We start from the raw sequence: 16,712 nt of genomic DNA on the forward strand, positions 1-16,712 counted from the left end.
TTTCCCTGGAGGGCGGCAGGCGGGTCCAGCGGACCTTCCGCAGTCATGCCTGCGGGAGGTCCACCGGAGCCGCGGGACAGTGGACCTCCCGCAGGCATGACTGCGGAGGGTGCGCTGGTCCCGCAGCTCGGGTGGACCTCCCGCAGACATGCCTGCGGATACTCCACCGGAGCCGCTGGACCAGCAAACCCTCCTCAGCTGCGGGAGGTCCACTGGAGCCGCGGGACCAGCGGATCCTCCGCAGTCATGCCTGCGGGAGGTCCGCTGGTCCCCCAGCTCCGGTGCACCTCCCGCACGCATGACTGCTTGGGGCGGCCAAATTGCTAGAGCCGCCCCTGATAGTTGCACATGCATTTTGAAGGTAATATGTGTGCACACATATTTTGGTGGGTACTCGCATCTTTGCATGTTCGCTCTTCACTACAACTGGTCTGACAATGTTCATTCCTGCCCCTTCTCTTCCCTTCTCCCCCTCCCCCCATCCTCATGACAATTTTGACTTTCTGGCAAAAAAAAATCCAACCCCCAAATTTTTTGGCCAAAAACTGAACATTTTTATTTGAAAAAATGTTGCTGTCGTTCCTCATGGGAGTTGCAGTTTGAGAGCCTCATGCCCTGATTCTCCTCTATGGAACTGGATATCAGGCCAGATTACAACTCCCATGATGCACCATGGTCTCCCCCTCCTGCTGGGCCACTGCAGTGGATCAAGGGAGTCTCTGGCCACTCTACATCATAGGAAATGTAGTCTTGCTGTGTAACCCAGGCCATGGAGGAAAATAGGGTCCTGAGGAACCCAAAATACAACTCCTGTGAGGCACTGTGGGGACAATTCCAAATAGAATTTTTTCAATTTTGAGCCAAAACCTGCAAACTTTTCTACTCTGAGGTGCTTCATTTTTCAATGAGAATTCAGTTTTTGTGTGTGAAAAGCAGACACTTTTCACAAACAGACCTTTGACAGAAAACGGGGGTTTCAATAAACTATTTAGATGGAAAGTTTTTGACCAGCCCTCATGTTTGTAGCCTTCTCTGAAAACTCAGTGTCAGAAGTCCACTTTTCTAGATATTTTCTAGACTTTATTTAAAGCATGGTGGGTTCTCGATCACTTGAAGTCTTTAATTTAAGAATGGATGTCTTTCCAGAAGAGATGCTAAAGCTCAGCTATGGCTCAACCAGACATTATAGGCTTGATGCAGCAATTACTAAGTGAGGTTCTATAACCAAAGTCAGGCTAGGACATAGTCTAGAGCATCGCAGTGGTCCCATCTGGCATTAAAACTACGGGTGAAATCCTCTCTCATAGAAAGCAATGGGAATTTTGCCCCTGGTTTCAGTGGAGCCAGGATTTCAATCTATGACTAAATACGTATTTATTTGAGTATTCCTTCTGAGATTTGCATCTCAGCTGTTTCTCTTATTCCTCTTGCTGCTATGAACTCAACCACTGATGCTGCAGAAACCAAAGACAGCCCTGGAGAAAGCTCTTTATGATTTAGCGGTGAAAGCTGCTTTTGCTTTTGTCACAGTTGATTTAGGGGTGTAAACCCTGAAATTAGATGTTTCCGATCAGGCAACAGTAATATAATCCAGGGTGGGTTTATAGTAAGCTCCATATTTATAGCTGAAGTATATCATTATGTATTACTTGGATTACAATAGCACCGAGAAGCCCCAGCGATGATCAGAAGTCCATCGTGCTAGGCACTGTACATTCACATAGGCAGAGACGGTCTCTGGATCAAAGGGCTTGCAGTCTAAACAGAGAAGACAGAGAAAAGGTGGGAAGGGAAACAGATGTTGGTTGACTTACCAAGGGTCACACAAGGGGTCAGTGGCAGAGCCAAGTGATATAAGCCAGGTGTCCCAGTCCTAGGCTAATGAACTATCCATTGGACCATACTGTCTCTCATCACATACCTACACATAAACGTGGACCCTAACAATGAACATTTTCCATTTCCCATGCTTAGTTCTAAAGGATTTCCCTGAGACTAAGGTTAAGGTGAACTGTAGGCACTTCATATGGAAAACCTAACATAGCAAAGAATTTTGTTACCTGTTGCTAAATTCTGTCCTGGTTCTCTGTTCTGTTCTGTTCTCTGGTTATCTTGTAGCCTGTTTTCCTTTCTAGAATACAAAATAGGGATCTGGCAGGTCTGGAGACCTGGGGCCAAATGCTGTTTTTGATGTTACCAATGTAAATCTGGGTCAGCTCCATGGAATGGCTCCAGCTTTACAGCAGTGCATCTGAGAGCAGAATTTGACCCAGTTGTGTGTAACTTGCGGTGCCTCAGCTTGTCCTCTGAAAAAACGGGGATAATGATGATACTGACCCATCCTTGTAAAGCACTTTAAGATCCTGGGATGGGAGGCTCAACACAGGGCAACATGTTCTTATTTATAACTATGCATTTTATTTCTCAGCAGATGAGGAATGTTCAACCACTGAGCACCCGTACAAGAAACCCTACATGGAAACCTCACCAGCAGACGAGGATCCCTTCTACAGGTCCAGTTACTCCCAGCAAGGACTGAATACCTCGTACAGGACTGAATCTGCCCAGCGCCAAGCTTGTATGTATGCCAGCTCTGCTCCCCCCACGGAGCCCGTGCCCAGCCTGGAAGACATTAGCTGTAATACGTGGCCTACCGTGCCGTCTTACAGCAGTTGCACAGTGACTGCCATGCAGCCTATGGACAGATTACCCTACCAGCATTTCTCTGCCCATTTCACCTCTGGTCCTCTTATGCCCCGTCTCACTGGTGTGGCCAATCACACATCACCACAAATAGGGGACACACACAGCATGTTCCAGCACCAAACATCTGTCTCTCACCAGCCCATCATCCGGCAGTGTGGACCTCAAACGGGCATCCAGTCTCCTCCCAGCATACAGCCAGCAGAATTCCTTTATTCCCATGGGGTGCCCAGAACCCTTTCACCTCACCAGTACCACTCTGTTCATGGGGTGGGCATGGTGCCAGAGTGGAGCGAGAACAGCTAACAAGGCAATAAGGGAAATGCAAGAAATCTAGCCATGAAAAATTGAAAACTAACAAGAATATTCTGCAAGACTCCTTTAACTGAATGTTCACAGTTAGCACTCGAGAGATGGACACTGATCCGATCAGCTGTTTGAAACCACAGATTAAATAGTAACTCATTGTGACTTTTTTCTATTATTTTGTTCCAAAAGAAAATCGACAAAACAGCACACTCCCCACCGCCATTCCCTTCTCCAGACACACTTGCACAGAATTTGTGTTATTGCTGCACAAAACTTGTGCCCTTATTCCTTCTGGTTTTCAAGTGAACACACAACTCCTGCTGCCTTTAACACAATTAGAGTGCTTGGACGAAAACAACTAGGATGTTACTTTTTTTTTTATGTTGACATTGTTATATAATAAATAATAATAATATATATATATTCTTGCAATTATCTCAAAAAAGACACTGTCCCTTTTTAAAGAGGCCTAAAAAGGGTGGATTTCAGTGTGTGTTATTTTTTTTAAAACAAAAACAAATGACACCCCCACAAATCAGAAAAGTAGGTATCTACCTCTGCCATGTGTTGTTTCATAATTGCAATTACTCACTGCATTGTGCTATGTTTAAATATAAATGCGACATGCCTGAAATTTGTCTCCAGAAGAAGCAGTCTAGTAAAATAATTTCCTTGCCAAGCTGGGCTCTGTATTTCTCTCTTTCTTCTTCCCTCCACATCTCTCTTTCTGCCTCTTTAACCGACTGTCTCTTTTTTAACCCCTACGTCCTGGGATAGCTTAAAAACTTGAAAGCCAGGTTGGTCTTCAGGAGAACTCGTAACAGCAACAAGAAACCAAGGCCTTGAGCCAACCAGGGAGTTGCAGACAGCAAAAGAAATTAAAAAAACCTGCATTCTTAAAGAATGGTGAAAATGTAAATGTGTAAACTCATCTCTTTCTTTTCAGTCTTTATTTTTCTTCAAAGATCAAAGAAAGAAAAGCAAAAAGCACACTATTTCACATATGTTAAATGAGACACTGACCAAAACATGTTTTAAAAGTGCAGCAAACAGAGGGAAGCAGAAAATGTGTATAAATAAAAACTTTTATTGCAGGGTTCTTCAGATGTAATATTTTACTGGTACTATTTATTTATAAACAGGAGTGCTAATAAGTAATAACAGGTAATAAAACCAGCAACACAGCTGGTTGAGAGTTTTTTATTTTATTGATACTCGAATTCAAGTATGGTTTCTTTTCTTCCCCACCCCTGCACACTGTGCTCTCTCTCTCTCTCTCTCTATATATATATATAAAAAAAGTGACCCTAACTAAGAGAACAGGGTATACGTGATTATGAAGGGGAATGAGGATGTGGGTGAATGTGTGTGTGTGTGTGTGTGTGTATGTGGGACTGTCTATAGAAATGTGACCACATCTATGTTGCTAAGGAAAAAAAAATCCCTACCTAACTAGTTGTACCATATTCTTGTGTGCCAATTTATGTCTAATAAATACCAGGTGCTATGAATATAAGGTACCCAGACACCCATTTTCTGTTCTTTCTAGCAAACAACCACAAGCTAAATTATTATTATGTATTTGTATTTTGCTATCATCTAGAGGCTCTGGAAGAGATTGAGACACCATTTTGTTGCACATACATATAGTAAAAGACACTTCCTGCCCCAAAGAGCCTACAGTCTAAACAGGCACAGGGTGGTACAAAGGAAATATTCATCCCCATTTTGCAGAATGGGAACCTGAGGCATAGAGAGGTTAAGTAACTTGTACTGGGTCACAGAAGGAGTCTGAGGTTTAGCCAGGAATTTAACCCAGAGCTTTCAAGTTCCATTTCTATGTCTGAAGCACAAAACCGTGCTTCCTTCCAAAATATAAAAGGGGTTTTAATAACAAGTGATGTTTGGTTTAATATTCTTTTATTTTGCTTATCCTTCTTCATGTTCTTCCTTCTTCCCATTCAATATCCAACCTATAATCTACCCTTAGAGTACGTCTTCACTACCCACCGTATCGGCGGGTAGCAATCGATTTCTCGGGGATCGATATATCGCATCACATCTAGACGCGATATATCGATCCCCGAACGTGCTCCTGTTGACTCCGGAACTTCACCAACCCGAACGGCGGTAGCGGAGTCGACATGGGGTGCAGCGGACATCGATCCCGCGCCGTGAGGACAGTAGGTAATTCGATCTAAGATACTTCGACTTCAGCTACGTTATTCACGTAGCTGAAGTTGCGTATCTTAGATCGATTTTCCCCCGTAGTGTAGACCTGCCCTTAGCATCACACTGGTGGAGGGCTAGTGGTGGGTAGCCGGCCAGAGGCTAGATTCCACCAGCTTTACTCTGCAAATAGTCTACTGAAGTCTGCAGGAGGAGTCCTGGAATCAGGTGCTGCTCAGAATGAGTAAAGTTGGCAGAATTTGGCCCAGCGAGGTTTATTAGGCTGCAGCATGGTCTCACTGAAGAAATGGCAGAAGCACCACCTCTTAAATGAGATGTAAACTAGCACTAGAAAATATATTGGAAGGAGAAAACTGGAAATGCCTCCCTCAGTGGAGATGGACTGAAATGACCTAAAAGTTCTTCTCCATCTCTAACCTATATGGTCTCATTCTGCTCCTATTAACAGCAGTGGAAAAGCTCCCTTTAACTTCAATGGAAGAAGGCCCACTGAGCCTCTGACTCCTTGGAAAAGAGCCTGAACTGGATTGCTGTGTTCACCTGGAATGGACTCCCAGCGATGCACATTCCTAGGCCTCAGTCCTGTAGTTGCGCCTCTCTGAGTCCTTTTTACTCACAAAAATTGGCCCAGGCACAGAGGGACAAAACAAGACCTATTGATCACTTGAACCTTCTTCTGAGGGCTTGATGGGATTTAAAGTTATACACAAAGGCCTTTGCTGGTCTTCTTCATAGCAGTAAATCTACCCATGGGAATTACTAAATTTTTATACTACTTCATAAAACCTGTGCTAGACCTCCAGAATACTCAGCACCTAGATAGTCCAAGATAAATTACTAATTAAATTGCATCTTAAAGAGCATTAGGGAAAATAAACCCACATTGGTCAATTATTTCTCATGCTTCAGAAGAGAGGTCTTACGCTTTTGATGTGACTAATTTTATCCTTGTTTTGCTTAATGGAATAAACTGAAATCCCTTCCTGGATCCTGGGAAGTTGAGACAGAGGTGGCGACAGTGCCTTATGTATTATTTATTTGAATTATGGTAACTCCCAGAGGCCACAATCAAAATCAGGGCCTGCTTGTGCTAGGTACTGTACAAAACACAGGGAGAGAGAGACGGCCTCTGCCCCAAGGAGCTTGCAATCTAAATGGCCAAGACAGCCAATGGTGGGACAGGAAAGAAGAGGTGGCTTGAGTTGCTCAAGGGCGCAGAGCTTGCTTCAGAGCCAGGAAGGTCTCTCGGATCTGCTGGCTCTTGGCCTACTGCCCCTCCTTAAGGAAAAACGCTAGATTCCCAAAGGGGACAGAGCATTTCGACGTCTAACTCCCATAGTGCCCTGCTGCCCCGTGGTATTCAGATCCCAGAGTTAGGGCCCTGGGCACTTTGCCTAAGAAAGGGATTCCCAGAAGCCACAAGCTGAGCATTGAGCTACCTGCGCTAGCCAGGAGCAAAACGCAGAGGAAAGGGGCAAGTGCCCAGATCCTCAAAGATACATAAGCACCCAACGCCCATTGATCTAGGCCTCAGGTGCCTGACTGACAGGCCAAAAGAAAGTGCCCACGTCCACCAGAATCCCCTTCTTGGAATTAGGCGCCTAAGCCAGCTCAGTCCTTTCTTGCAAAAACACCACAGAGAGACCCCTCCTCATTACAAACAAGAACCCAGTGGTTAGACTATCCACCGGGGAGGCAGGAGACCTGTTCGCAAATCCCTCTCTTGCCTGATTTGGAGCAGGGGCTTGAACCCTCATCTCCCATATTGCACGGAAGTGCCCGAACCGCCAGGAGGGAGGGAGAGAGAGAGAGAGAGAGAGAGAGAGTGTGTGTGTGTGTGTGTGTGTGTGTGTGTTCCTGTTGAAACTATGTCCCACTTTGTGTTAAATATTCATTAGGCCAGAGAATGTGAGATTGTCCCTGGTGGTTAGGGTGGTGGCATACGAGTGGGGAGGGCGTGCTCTGGGAATATGTACAGGATCGGGCCTTGCAGGAGGGATAGATGAGGGGATGCCTCGCTTGAGAATCCCATCAGGGTTTAGGCATAAGCTCAGGTGCCAAGCAGCATGGTAACTGTGGGATGGATCAGGACTTAGGCAGCTTGGTGCATGGCTCCCGGCAGAAAGTTAAGCACGTATGGGGATTTAGGCCCCTTCAGGGTTCGGCAGCAGCTGAATGGTGGTTTTGTGAATGCCTGTGGCACCGAAACGTTGAACTAAGATAGCTAAAGAGGCCATTCGGTGACTAAGTTCCTTTGCAAATCTGGCCGCAGGCCATAGTTTTCATACTTAATGCCCTCCCGGCTGAGACTAAGGCCATGCCTGCACTAGCACTTACGTCAGCAAAACTTTTGTTGCTCATGGGTGTGCAAAACCCACTCCCCTGTAGCGACATAACTTTTGCTGGCATAAGCACTTACGTGCACAGCACTATGTCGGCACAAGACGCTCACCCGCCGACATAGCTACCGCTGCTCGTTGAGCTGGTTTTATGATGTCGATGGGAACGTTCTCTCCCGTCGGCATCATGCAGCTACATGAGCACTCTTACAGTGGTGCTGCTGTTAGCTTGTAAGTGCAGACATGGCCTAACACTGCTACGTGGATCTTTAAATATATGGACAGTTTCTCTTATGTTGCCATATTTTATTACTGATTCCCCTAAATCTCCCTTGATTTATATTCTTGAAGGGCTTAAACTACAGCAGGGATGTTTTATAGTAAATGTTAGGAAAATCTGCAGAGGAACAATTTAGGCCATTGAAAAAAGCAGCCAAAGGAGGATGTGGGAATCATCATCTCCAAGGCTAGATTAGATATTCTGCAACTGGGGATTCTTGGGCATAATGAAACTCATCCTGCTTTGGGGCAGGGGACAGACTAGATGCCCCAGCAGATGGCCATTCCAGCCCAAATGGGGGTTCTATAATTTGCCAAATGGGGGTTAAGGTCTCTGAGAAGAGATCAGACAGGCCAACGCTGGCTTTATATAGAGTAAGGTGGAGATGGGGGGAAATGAATGGCATAAATAAAACTAGACAAAAGTGGAAGTGAAGTAGTGACCTAGACAGTGCAGAGGGCTCACCCCTGAGCCTTGCAAACCTGGACTGGCTTCCAAGCTGGTTCAGGCCACAGTGGAATGAATTTGATGGTCTCAAGCCCAACCCTAGCACACACCATATTGAAAATGATTAAAGCTGGAACTTGCAAAGGGTCCTCAGAGCATTAGATTCCCAGTTCCCACTGAAATACACTGGGAGCTGGGTTTCACCCTTTTGAATCTAATCCATCGTTTTCAATGGCCCATCGGTTCCAGATATCAAAGATGAGAACAGAGCCACGCCTGGCCCATCCCCTTGAAGGAGGGTATCACTCCAATTTACAGATGAAGACCCTAGGCACAGAGAAGTTCAATGGCTCAATCAAGGTCACAGTATGTCAGCATCACAACCAAACATAAAACCCAGGACTCCGGACTCCAAGCCCTGCACCCTTCACCACAACACTGTCCCCTTTGCTGGCATTTTTGGAGTGCGCAATCTGCACAAGTGAGCAGCTGGGAAATGAACCTGGTGCATTACCACTGGGTATAAACCAGCGCTTTCTATGTTAATCTTGATCAATACATGCATTCTGCTCTACCCTGTAACTGGAAAAATGTGTCTTTAAACCTTGCCCAAGCTGTGGTTGTGAGCCTTCTGTTTTTTCAGCTGCCTTCCTGGGCTAAAATATTCCCTGTGTATCGCACAATTTCTGCCTGAAGGGACTGCGGAGGTACAGAGGGGGCACACACAGGGCTCTTTGTTTGCTTACACCAACCTCCTTTCAAACGTCAAATGCCAATAGCTACAGCTCCGTAGTTGTGGTGCAGGTCTCCTTTCCCTGGGCAACCTGCTGGAGGTGGCAGCTCTAAGAACACGAGTGACTTTCTTTATTTCACTTCTGCAGTGAACACAAAAGCAAGACATCTTGCACTTGTCCTCGATGGAATGCAAAACGCTGGAGTTCTCTCTCTCAGCGTTGCCGACTCTCACTATTTCATCGCAAGTCTCAGGATATTTGGCATTTTACTTAAAGACCCAGCTCCCGGAAGCCTGTGATAAGGTGAGAATCTCAGCTGCTCTTTTTCTCTAAAGAAAATACATTTCTAGCCTTCATGACTGTGGAATAAAGCCTGAAAATGCAACCTGAGTGCTGAAAACCAGAAGTCAAATAAAGAGCACCCTGATAAATTATTTAAAAAAAAATCTTGTGATTTTTAAACCTATCTCATGTTTTGGTGGGAGGTGAGAGGGTGAAGGGTGGCTGACTCCTGAGTTTTAAATGTTTGGGTTTGGCAATACTGATTCTATATACAGACAGTCCTGGGTCACGGAGTTTGTTTCTGGACTTTCCCAAAGTTCAGGGATGCTGGGATCTGCTATAGACCTATGGACCAGTCATGAAATTGAAATCTGAACTTGGGTCCAAATTTGAACTTCCCTAAACTCTAGGATTGTTTGGATTTTGTGTTGCAATCTGACCCTTTAGAAAGATGGGTTCAGAGCTAGATCTGAACATCCCTAAATTTCGAGGGGGGACTTGGACACTGTGTTGTGGTTTGAGCCGACTTCAGAGTTTGGCTCCATATCAGCAAGCTACTTAACAACGTGGGTAGGGCCCACCAAATTCACGACCATGAAAAATGTGTCATGGGCCGTGAAATCTGGTCTCCCCCCATGAAATCTGATCTTTCATGTGCTTTTACCCTATTCTATACAGATTTCAAGGGGGAGACCAGCGTTTCTCAAATTGGGGCTCCTTACCCAAAAGGGAGTTGCAGGGAGGCTGTAGGGTGACCAGACGTTCTGATAAAATCGGGATTGTCCTGATATTTAGTTGTTTGTCCTGGTCAGGATGCCATTTGTCCTGATATTTTGGCTTGGGGCTGGAGGAGTACACTAGTGAGGGCACACCTGGGGTCCCAGCAGTGGGGCTCCCAGGAAACGGGAGGCAGCAGGACCCTGCGGCCCCTAGGCACAGGGGCAGCCAGTGTGTGTGTGTGTCTGTGTGCTGCACTTACCACATGCACTAGCTCCATCGTGGCCAATGGGAACTGCAGGCACGGACAGGGTGCAGACCCCCCTCGGTTGCCCCTGACCCTGGGGTGCTGTGTGCTACTCATGCCCCCAAGTAAGTCCTGCCCCCACAGCTTCCAGCCAATGGCAGCTGGAGCCAGTGCTTGTGGCAGGCACAGCATGTGGAGTGGAGACCCCACTGGCCGCCGCTGACCTTAGAAGCCAGAGGAACCTGCCAGGTGCTTCCCAGTGGGTGGGAACCATCCCCCAGGTAAGTGGCGGGGCTGCGGCTGGGGCTCTGTGCCTGTGGCTTGTGGCAGGACTGCAGGCAGGAGCCGGGGTTGTGTGCCATGCGCCCCCAACCCGCGGAGGGGCTGCGCCCAGAGCCAGGGCCGTGCGCCCCCGACCTGCGGCTTCCTCAGGCTTTGTATCCCCCTTCCCCCATGGCTCCAGTGGGGTGGGCTGAGCCTGTGGCTGCCCCCCAAATGTGTCCCGATATTTTGTTCTTGTCATCTGGTCACCCTAAGGGGCTGCAAGGTTATTTTAGGGGGGTCGCAGCATTGCCACCCTTACTTCTGCGTCGCCTTCAGAGCTGGGCAGTCAGAGAGGGCACCCAGCTCTGAAGGCAGCGCCCCGCCAGCAGCAGGGCAGAAGTAAGGGCGGCAATACCACAGCCCCCCGTAAAATAATCTTGCGGACCCCCCCCCCCCCCACACACACCTTGTTTGGTCAGGACCCCTACAATTACAACACTGTGAAATTTCAGATTTAAATAGCTGAAATCATGAAATTTACGATTTTTAAAATCGTATGACTCTGAAATTGACCAAAATGGACCATGGAATTTGGTAGGGCCCTAAACATGGTTAACTTTAACTTAAATGGGACTACTCCGGTGCTTAAGCAGCTTTTAGAAATGGAGCCTTTATCATTCCAGATCATAACATCATAACAGTTAGCATCTACCATACATAGCTTTCATTTTCCAAGGTGCTCATTAATGGGGGGTTTCAGTTTGTGTGGTGCCCAACTTCAGATACCTGAAGGTGCTAAACACCTGATCCTCTCAATAATTTCAATTGGAATTAAAGACTTAAAGCATTAGCTACACCATCGCTTGTGGAAGACATGGACATTCTGATTCTTATTTTACAAATGGGGAAACTGATGCGGAGAAGTGGAATGACTTATCCAGAGCCAGAGTGGCTGAATAGAAGAACTAGGATTGGAACTCAGGACCACCACACGCCTAGGCTTAGTCACACGCCCTCTCATGCACAGCATTTACCTAGAGTTGAGTGTTTTTGGTTCACTGAGGCTAATCTGAATGTGTCCTTCAGTTCTGAGCCCCATCTTTTCACACCCGCTGAGAACTGCTTCAAGTTTCAGACTCGAGTAACCCCAAATAACTCAGTCAAAAATGCCTGAGTTCCTTTTGGCTTTGAAGGGAGATTGTGAATGAAGCTGGCTGAAAACTAAACCGAAGTTCCCTCGAAAAGCTCAGGAATGCCAGCAACCTCCTGAAAAATGGATTGTGCATTGAATTTGTAAGGAAATTAGAAACCAGGTGAGTGCCATGTGTCTTGGGATTTCGTTTTGAATATATCACTAAATTCTGCTCTCTGTGATGATAGCTAGACAGCAAAAACTCTTTGTTACAGCTTTGGTATGGAGGTAAATTTATTCCAGAAATATGTATTCCTTAATCTAGCAACAAAAACTCCTTTTCTTTTCACAGAAAACACTGATATAAAGTGGCACTCACCATATACACTGAAGTGACAGTTTTCGTTTAAACGAGCCCCGCTCCAGTTATACACAGATTAGTTGTGTCAGGGTTTCATTTGGCCCAGAACTCTCAGCCCAGGTGCCCAAGGGACGGGCTGGGTTTCTTGATTTTTTAGAACTCATGCGAGACAAATGTATATTGTAAATGCTTTTATTTGCTGCTGTATGGTGCGTTGCCTTATCTGTAGTGAATGAGGCAGGCGAGCGGACTGTGCATGTTGGGGGGATTATAGCATGCTTTCAGTGTTAGCACAAGGCACAAAGCTAAGGCAGACTGACTTTTTGACCATCTCAGTCATGCAATAATCCCCTTGAAATGCATTGTCCCCTGAGGTCTGGGAATTTATGTATAAAAAATGGGGAATGGCCAGGCGCTGTGCATTTCCTGGCAGTTAGGCACATGGGGATAAAGCCTGAATTCTTAAGCAGTCTAATCTTCCATGGATTTTCATAGGGAATTTTGCCTGAGTAAGGACTTCAAGATTTGGTTTATGGATATTACAGCTATGGAGGTATCGGAGTTGTAAAAGTAGTAGTGCAGGATTGCCTACTGTAAGCATTCAAAAATCACGAGTCACCCCCACCACCCAGCCCAAATTTATGAGATAGACTTAAAAATTCTGATATTAAAAAAAAATTGATTGTTTGTCTGTGTGTGGGTTTTTTTTTCTAATTTATTTATTTGTTTTGCTTTCTGGTTTTTTTTTAACATTTAGAGGTCACTTACTTCATGTTTTCAATCTTTTTTCTGCAACCTCGAGGGCTAAATACTTGCTTTGTTAAAAATGAAAGCTGAGATTCTCATGTAATCACTTGCCTCCAGGAGCTGGGGATTTACAGAAAACGTCAAATATTGCCAGACTTGCAACAAAATTTAAGAGTTGGCAACCGTCTTTTATTCTGCAGGAACTGTGGTTGGGACTTTCATAAGTACACAGCGCTGGCTTATCTCTGCTCCCACTCAATAAACTGCCTGGGAGTTCAGGGAGAGCAGCGTTAGGCCAATGCTGCGTGCTTCTTCTAACTCCATCCTGTACGTGCGCATATCCTGAACTGTATCACAATCAATGATGTTAAAAGAGTTTTAAGGCCATACCTGGCCTGCAGCCCAACTGAAGTAAGACGAGTTGCAGGGAGTGTAGGTCAGCACAGAATTGGGTTCTGTGGGTCCGACATGATCCTACACAAGCTGGACATTCAGGACCAGATCCTCAAAGGCATTTAGACACCTAGTTCCATTGCAATCGATGAGAGTTAGGCCTCTAAATACCTTTGAGGAGCTGGGTCTCAGTGTTTAATATTTTATTCTAACTCCCTGTCCTTAATGTTTGCATTACTCTCAGGATGTCATTCCCATTAGAGATCAACCCCAAAAGCTGTAGGGAACTTACTAGGGTTTCCTGTCACTAAGATAATTATGGCTCATGTCAACATGCAGTGATGGATTAAATCCTTTTGGGGACCTGAGTACTATGGAAATTGGGGGATCCCCAAATTCACTCAGATTTGGTGCAGTCAGCCCCCTCCCCCATCACAATGTAGGGGTAGCCAGGCTAAACCCTGCGACCCCATGTGCAAGGTCGCAACACCACCGACACAAGTCTGGTGGCCAGGGCCCCCCCCAATAAGGGGGCCTTTTCCAAGGGCACTAAGTGTGCATTGGTTAATCCAGGCCTGTCAGTACGTTTCCTCTCACACCAAGACATTAGGTCAGTATGAGTTGGATCAGAATATTTGCACCAGTCTAGAGATTAAAGCATGATCCTTCTATTGCTCACCATACTTACGAACATGCTCCCGCCCCTGAAGCATTAGCCCATTTCTGTAGACAGGGGCAACTCTAGACATTTCGCCGCCCCAAGCAGGGCGGCATGCCGCGAGGGGCGCTCTGCCGGTCGCCGGGGGGCGGCAGGCGGCTCCGGTGGACCTCCCGCAGGTCCCACGGCTTTGGTGGACTTCCCGCAGGCACTCCTGCTGGAGGTCCACCGGAGCCACCTGCCGCCCTCCCGGCGACCGGCAGAGCGCCCCCCCACGACATGCCACCCCAAGCACGTGCTTGGCGTGCTGAGGCCTGGAGCCGCCCCTGCTTTAGAGCTACCGTTGTAGAAATGGTACCATGGGTTGCCCCCATGACGATTGAGATGTTGTACCTTTGCAAAACATGGTAGATAGCTGGATAGAGATGCACACCACATTACATATATTTGTCCATATACACACCCATTTCTACTCTCTATAAAATACATATAAATATAAACTATGCGTGAGTGAGAATCAGGTACATGATGCTGAGAAGGAAACTGGCTTTTATGAATGGGGTTTCTATGCTATTCTCACTCAGGGGTGTCTAACGTGTTAAAAGCCAGGGGAAGTTTGGCCTCAGCTTAAGACCTAACAAATGACTTTTAATCTGCCTGAAGGCAAAATAATGTCTGAATTCTGAATGGAATGGGGCAGCCTCTAAACTAGAGAGGAGGGGGGGGAGGAACCTGCACCAGCATATAGTAAAGTCCTTAATACAGTCTGACCGAGGCCACTGCTTTTATTCTCATTCACAACTCCTGTCATTTTTACCTTCTTATTCCTGCATGTGGCTGACACATAATACTTATTATAACTACCCAGGTCTCCTCTGCTCATTCTGTTTCCCCTTACACTCTCTGGAAAGACTTACCCATTTGTAGGATCATGGCTTTAGACTATAAGATCTTTGGGGAAGGAATTGTCTCTTGCTATGTGTTTGTACAGCACCTAGCGCCTCCCCTCAGGTGGCATTACCAGGCACTACTTCAAAAGCAACAACAGCAATCATCAGCATCATGGGCTAGGTTTGCTTGGTCCTGCCTCAACGCAGAGGCCTGGATTGATGAATTCTTTAGGTCCCTTCCTGCCCTATGGTTCTACGATCATTATCATTTCATGATGTCCCAAATATTCAGCCAGGTCTCAGCCTGGCTCCCTTTTCACTGGTGTGTCACCCTCCAAAATTGTGTCTGCATTTTAATTAAAGCTGTGCAAAAAACTGATTTATCAGGTTGCTGACAGTCCCGAAAAAGAGGAAAGCTATCGGTGCCAATATTGATCAATATAAATATCCTTATCTTTTGGGTCAACCTGAAATGATTTTTTTAATTTTTAAATTCAAATTTTTGGCAAACAAAAAAGTAAAAAAAAAAAAAAGTGTTTTGGGTCAAACAAAATGTTTCACTTCAATTTCGAGTTTTTATTTAAAAAATACAGTTGAAGGAAATTTTTTAAAGAAAAGGTCATTTCTAATAGAAAAATAAAAACATGTCATTTCAAAAATATCAAAGTGAACATTTAGTGGTTTTTTTTAAAAAAAACAACAACAACAATTAAGTGAAACTGACATTAAGTCAGGAAACATTTCTTTGTCACTGAAACTGCATTTTTTGCTGGAAAAAGTTTCATCTGAAAAATTTCTCCCAGCTCCAAATTTAGCCCCCTCAGTGACTGGCAGGTGCAATTATTAGTAATTGGATCCCTCTGACAAAGAAGACCCTCCCATTGGCAATCACATCCTTCCCCAGTGCTGACTACAGCAATTCCTTACATGGGAACTTAACAGTCGGATGGCATTGGATGTATTTTTAATTGTCTTTCAAAGAGATGTAGCAAGGAGGAGAAACAACATCATTTGTTTCTGATCAGTGTCATCAGATATTGATGACCTCCCTACAATAGATATGATTTTTTAAAGAAGATTTGCTGCGATTTGGTTATTTACACCCCTGCTAATGGAGGATATGAAAAGCTGGGCATAATCTGTAATTGCACTGGGAAGCAAGTAAAACACTGTGAGTAATACACCCACTCCCACACAGTTATGACCGCTTCGGAGGCCCTCCCTCTTCTGAATAATTAGTTAATTATTATGATTGTGGTAGCACCTAGGAGCTCCAGTCATGGGCCAGGACCCCATTGTGCAAGGTGCTGTACGAATATGTCTTCCTCCGACCCCATTGCTATACCTTGACCTGAAGCTGCTAGGCCGGCAGGTGGAATGACCTTGAATGAAATTCTGGCCCCACTTAACTCAACGGGAGTTTTGCCACTGACTTCAATGAGGCTAGGATTTCACCCTTTCTCTTGGTTTGCACCCGTTCCCAGATCCACTGCTCTTGTTTTCCATGTCTTTTGTAACATGATAGACCAGGGGTGGCCAGCCTGAGCCTGAGAAGGAGCCAGAATGTACCAATGTACATTGCCAAAGAGCCACAGTAATACATCAGCAGCTCCCCGTCAGCCCTCTCCCCCCCTACCCCCAGTGTCTCCCATCCGTCAGCAGCACCTAACCCTCCATCCCTGCGCCTCCCGCCCACCGCGATCAGCTGTTTCGTGAGTGCAGGAGGCTTGGGGGGGAGGGGGAGGAGTGATGGCACAGCAGGCTCAGGGGAGGGGGCGGGAAGGGGTGGAGTGGGGGCAGGGCCTGTGGCAGAGCCAGGGGTTGAGCACTGAGCACCCCCCAGCACATTGGAAAGTTGGCGCCTGTAGCTCCAGCCCCGGAGTCGGTGCCTGTACAAGGAGCCGCATTTTAACCTCTGAAGAGGCGCATGTGGCTCCGGAGCCACAGGTTGGCCACCCCGTGATAGACTCACACAGAGTATAAGAATCAGGAGACAGCACTAATGATGGGAGATGCAAT

At 46.2% G+C, this 16,712-nt stretch overlaps 1 protein-coding gene and 1 long non-coding RNA gene across 3 annotated transcripts in view; one reads left to right on the forward strand and one right to left on the reverse strand.

Annotated features, from left to right (window-relative positions):
- The window catches only part of TBX5 (T-box transcription factor 5), a 42,632-nt gene extending 39,276 nt beyond the window's left edge, over nt 1-3,356 (forward strand). Inside the window, exon 7 of one of the 2 annotated variants that reach the window (XM_044989486.1) lies at nt 2,429-3,356. In XM_044989486.1, coding sequence (XP_044845421.1) covers nt 2,429-3,009 — 581 coding nt within the window. In that variant the 3' untranslated portion in view covers nt 3,010-3,356. The remainder of the gene's footprint in view (nt 1-2,428) is intronic. The other variant, XM_044989487.1, reaches the window with a different exon arrangement.
- LOC123350768 overlaps nt 1-16,712 on the reverse strand; it is a 96,695-nt gene that overhangs the window by 5,448 nt on the left and 74,535 nt on the right. Inside the window, exon 3 of the long non-coding RNA XR_006573816.1 lies at nt 1,650-1,758. This is a non-coding gene — a long non-coding RNA (uncharacterized LOC123350768). The remainder of the gene's footprint in view (nt 1-1,649; nt 1,759-16,712) is intronic.

Source organism: Mauremys mutica, chromosome 16 (assembly GCF_020497125.1).
Source record: "Mauremys mutica isolate MM-2020 ecotype Southern chromosome 16, ASM2049712v1, whole genome shotgun sequence".
NCBI classification, from domain to species: Eukaryota; Metazoa; Chordata; order Testudines; family Geoemydidae; genus Mauremys; species Mauremys mutica.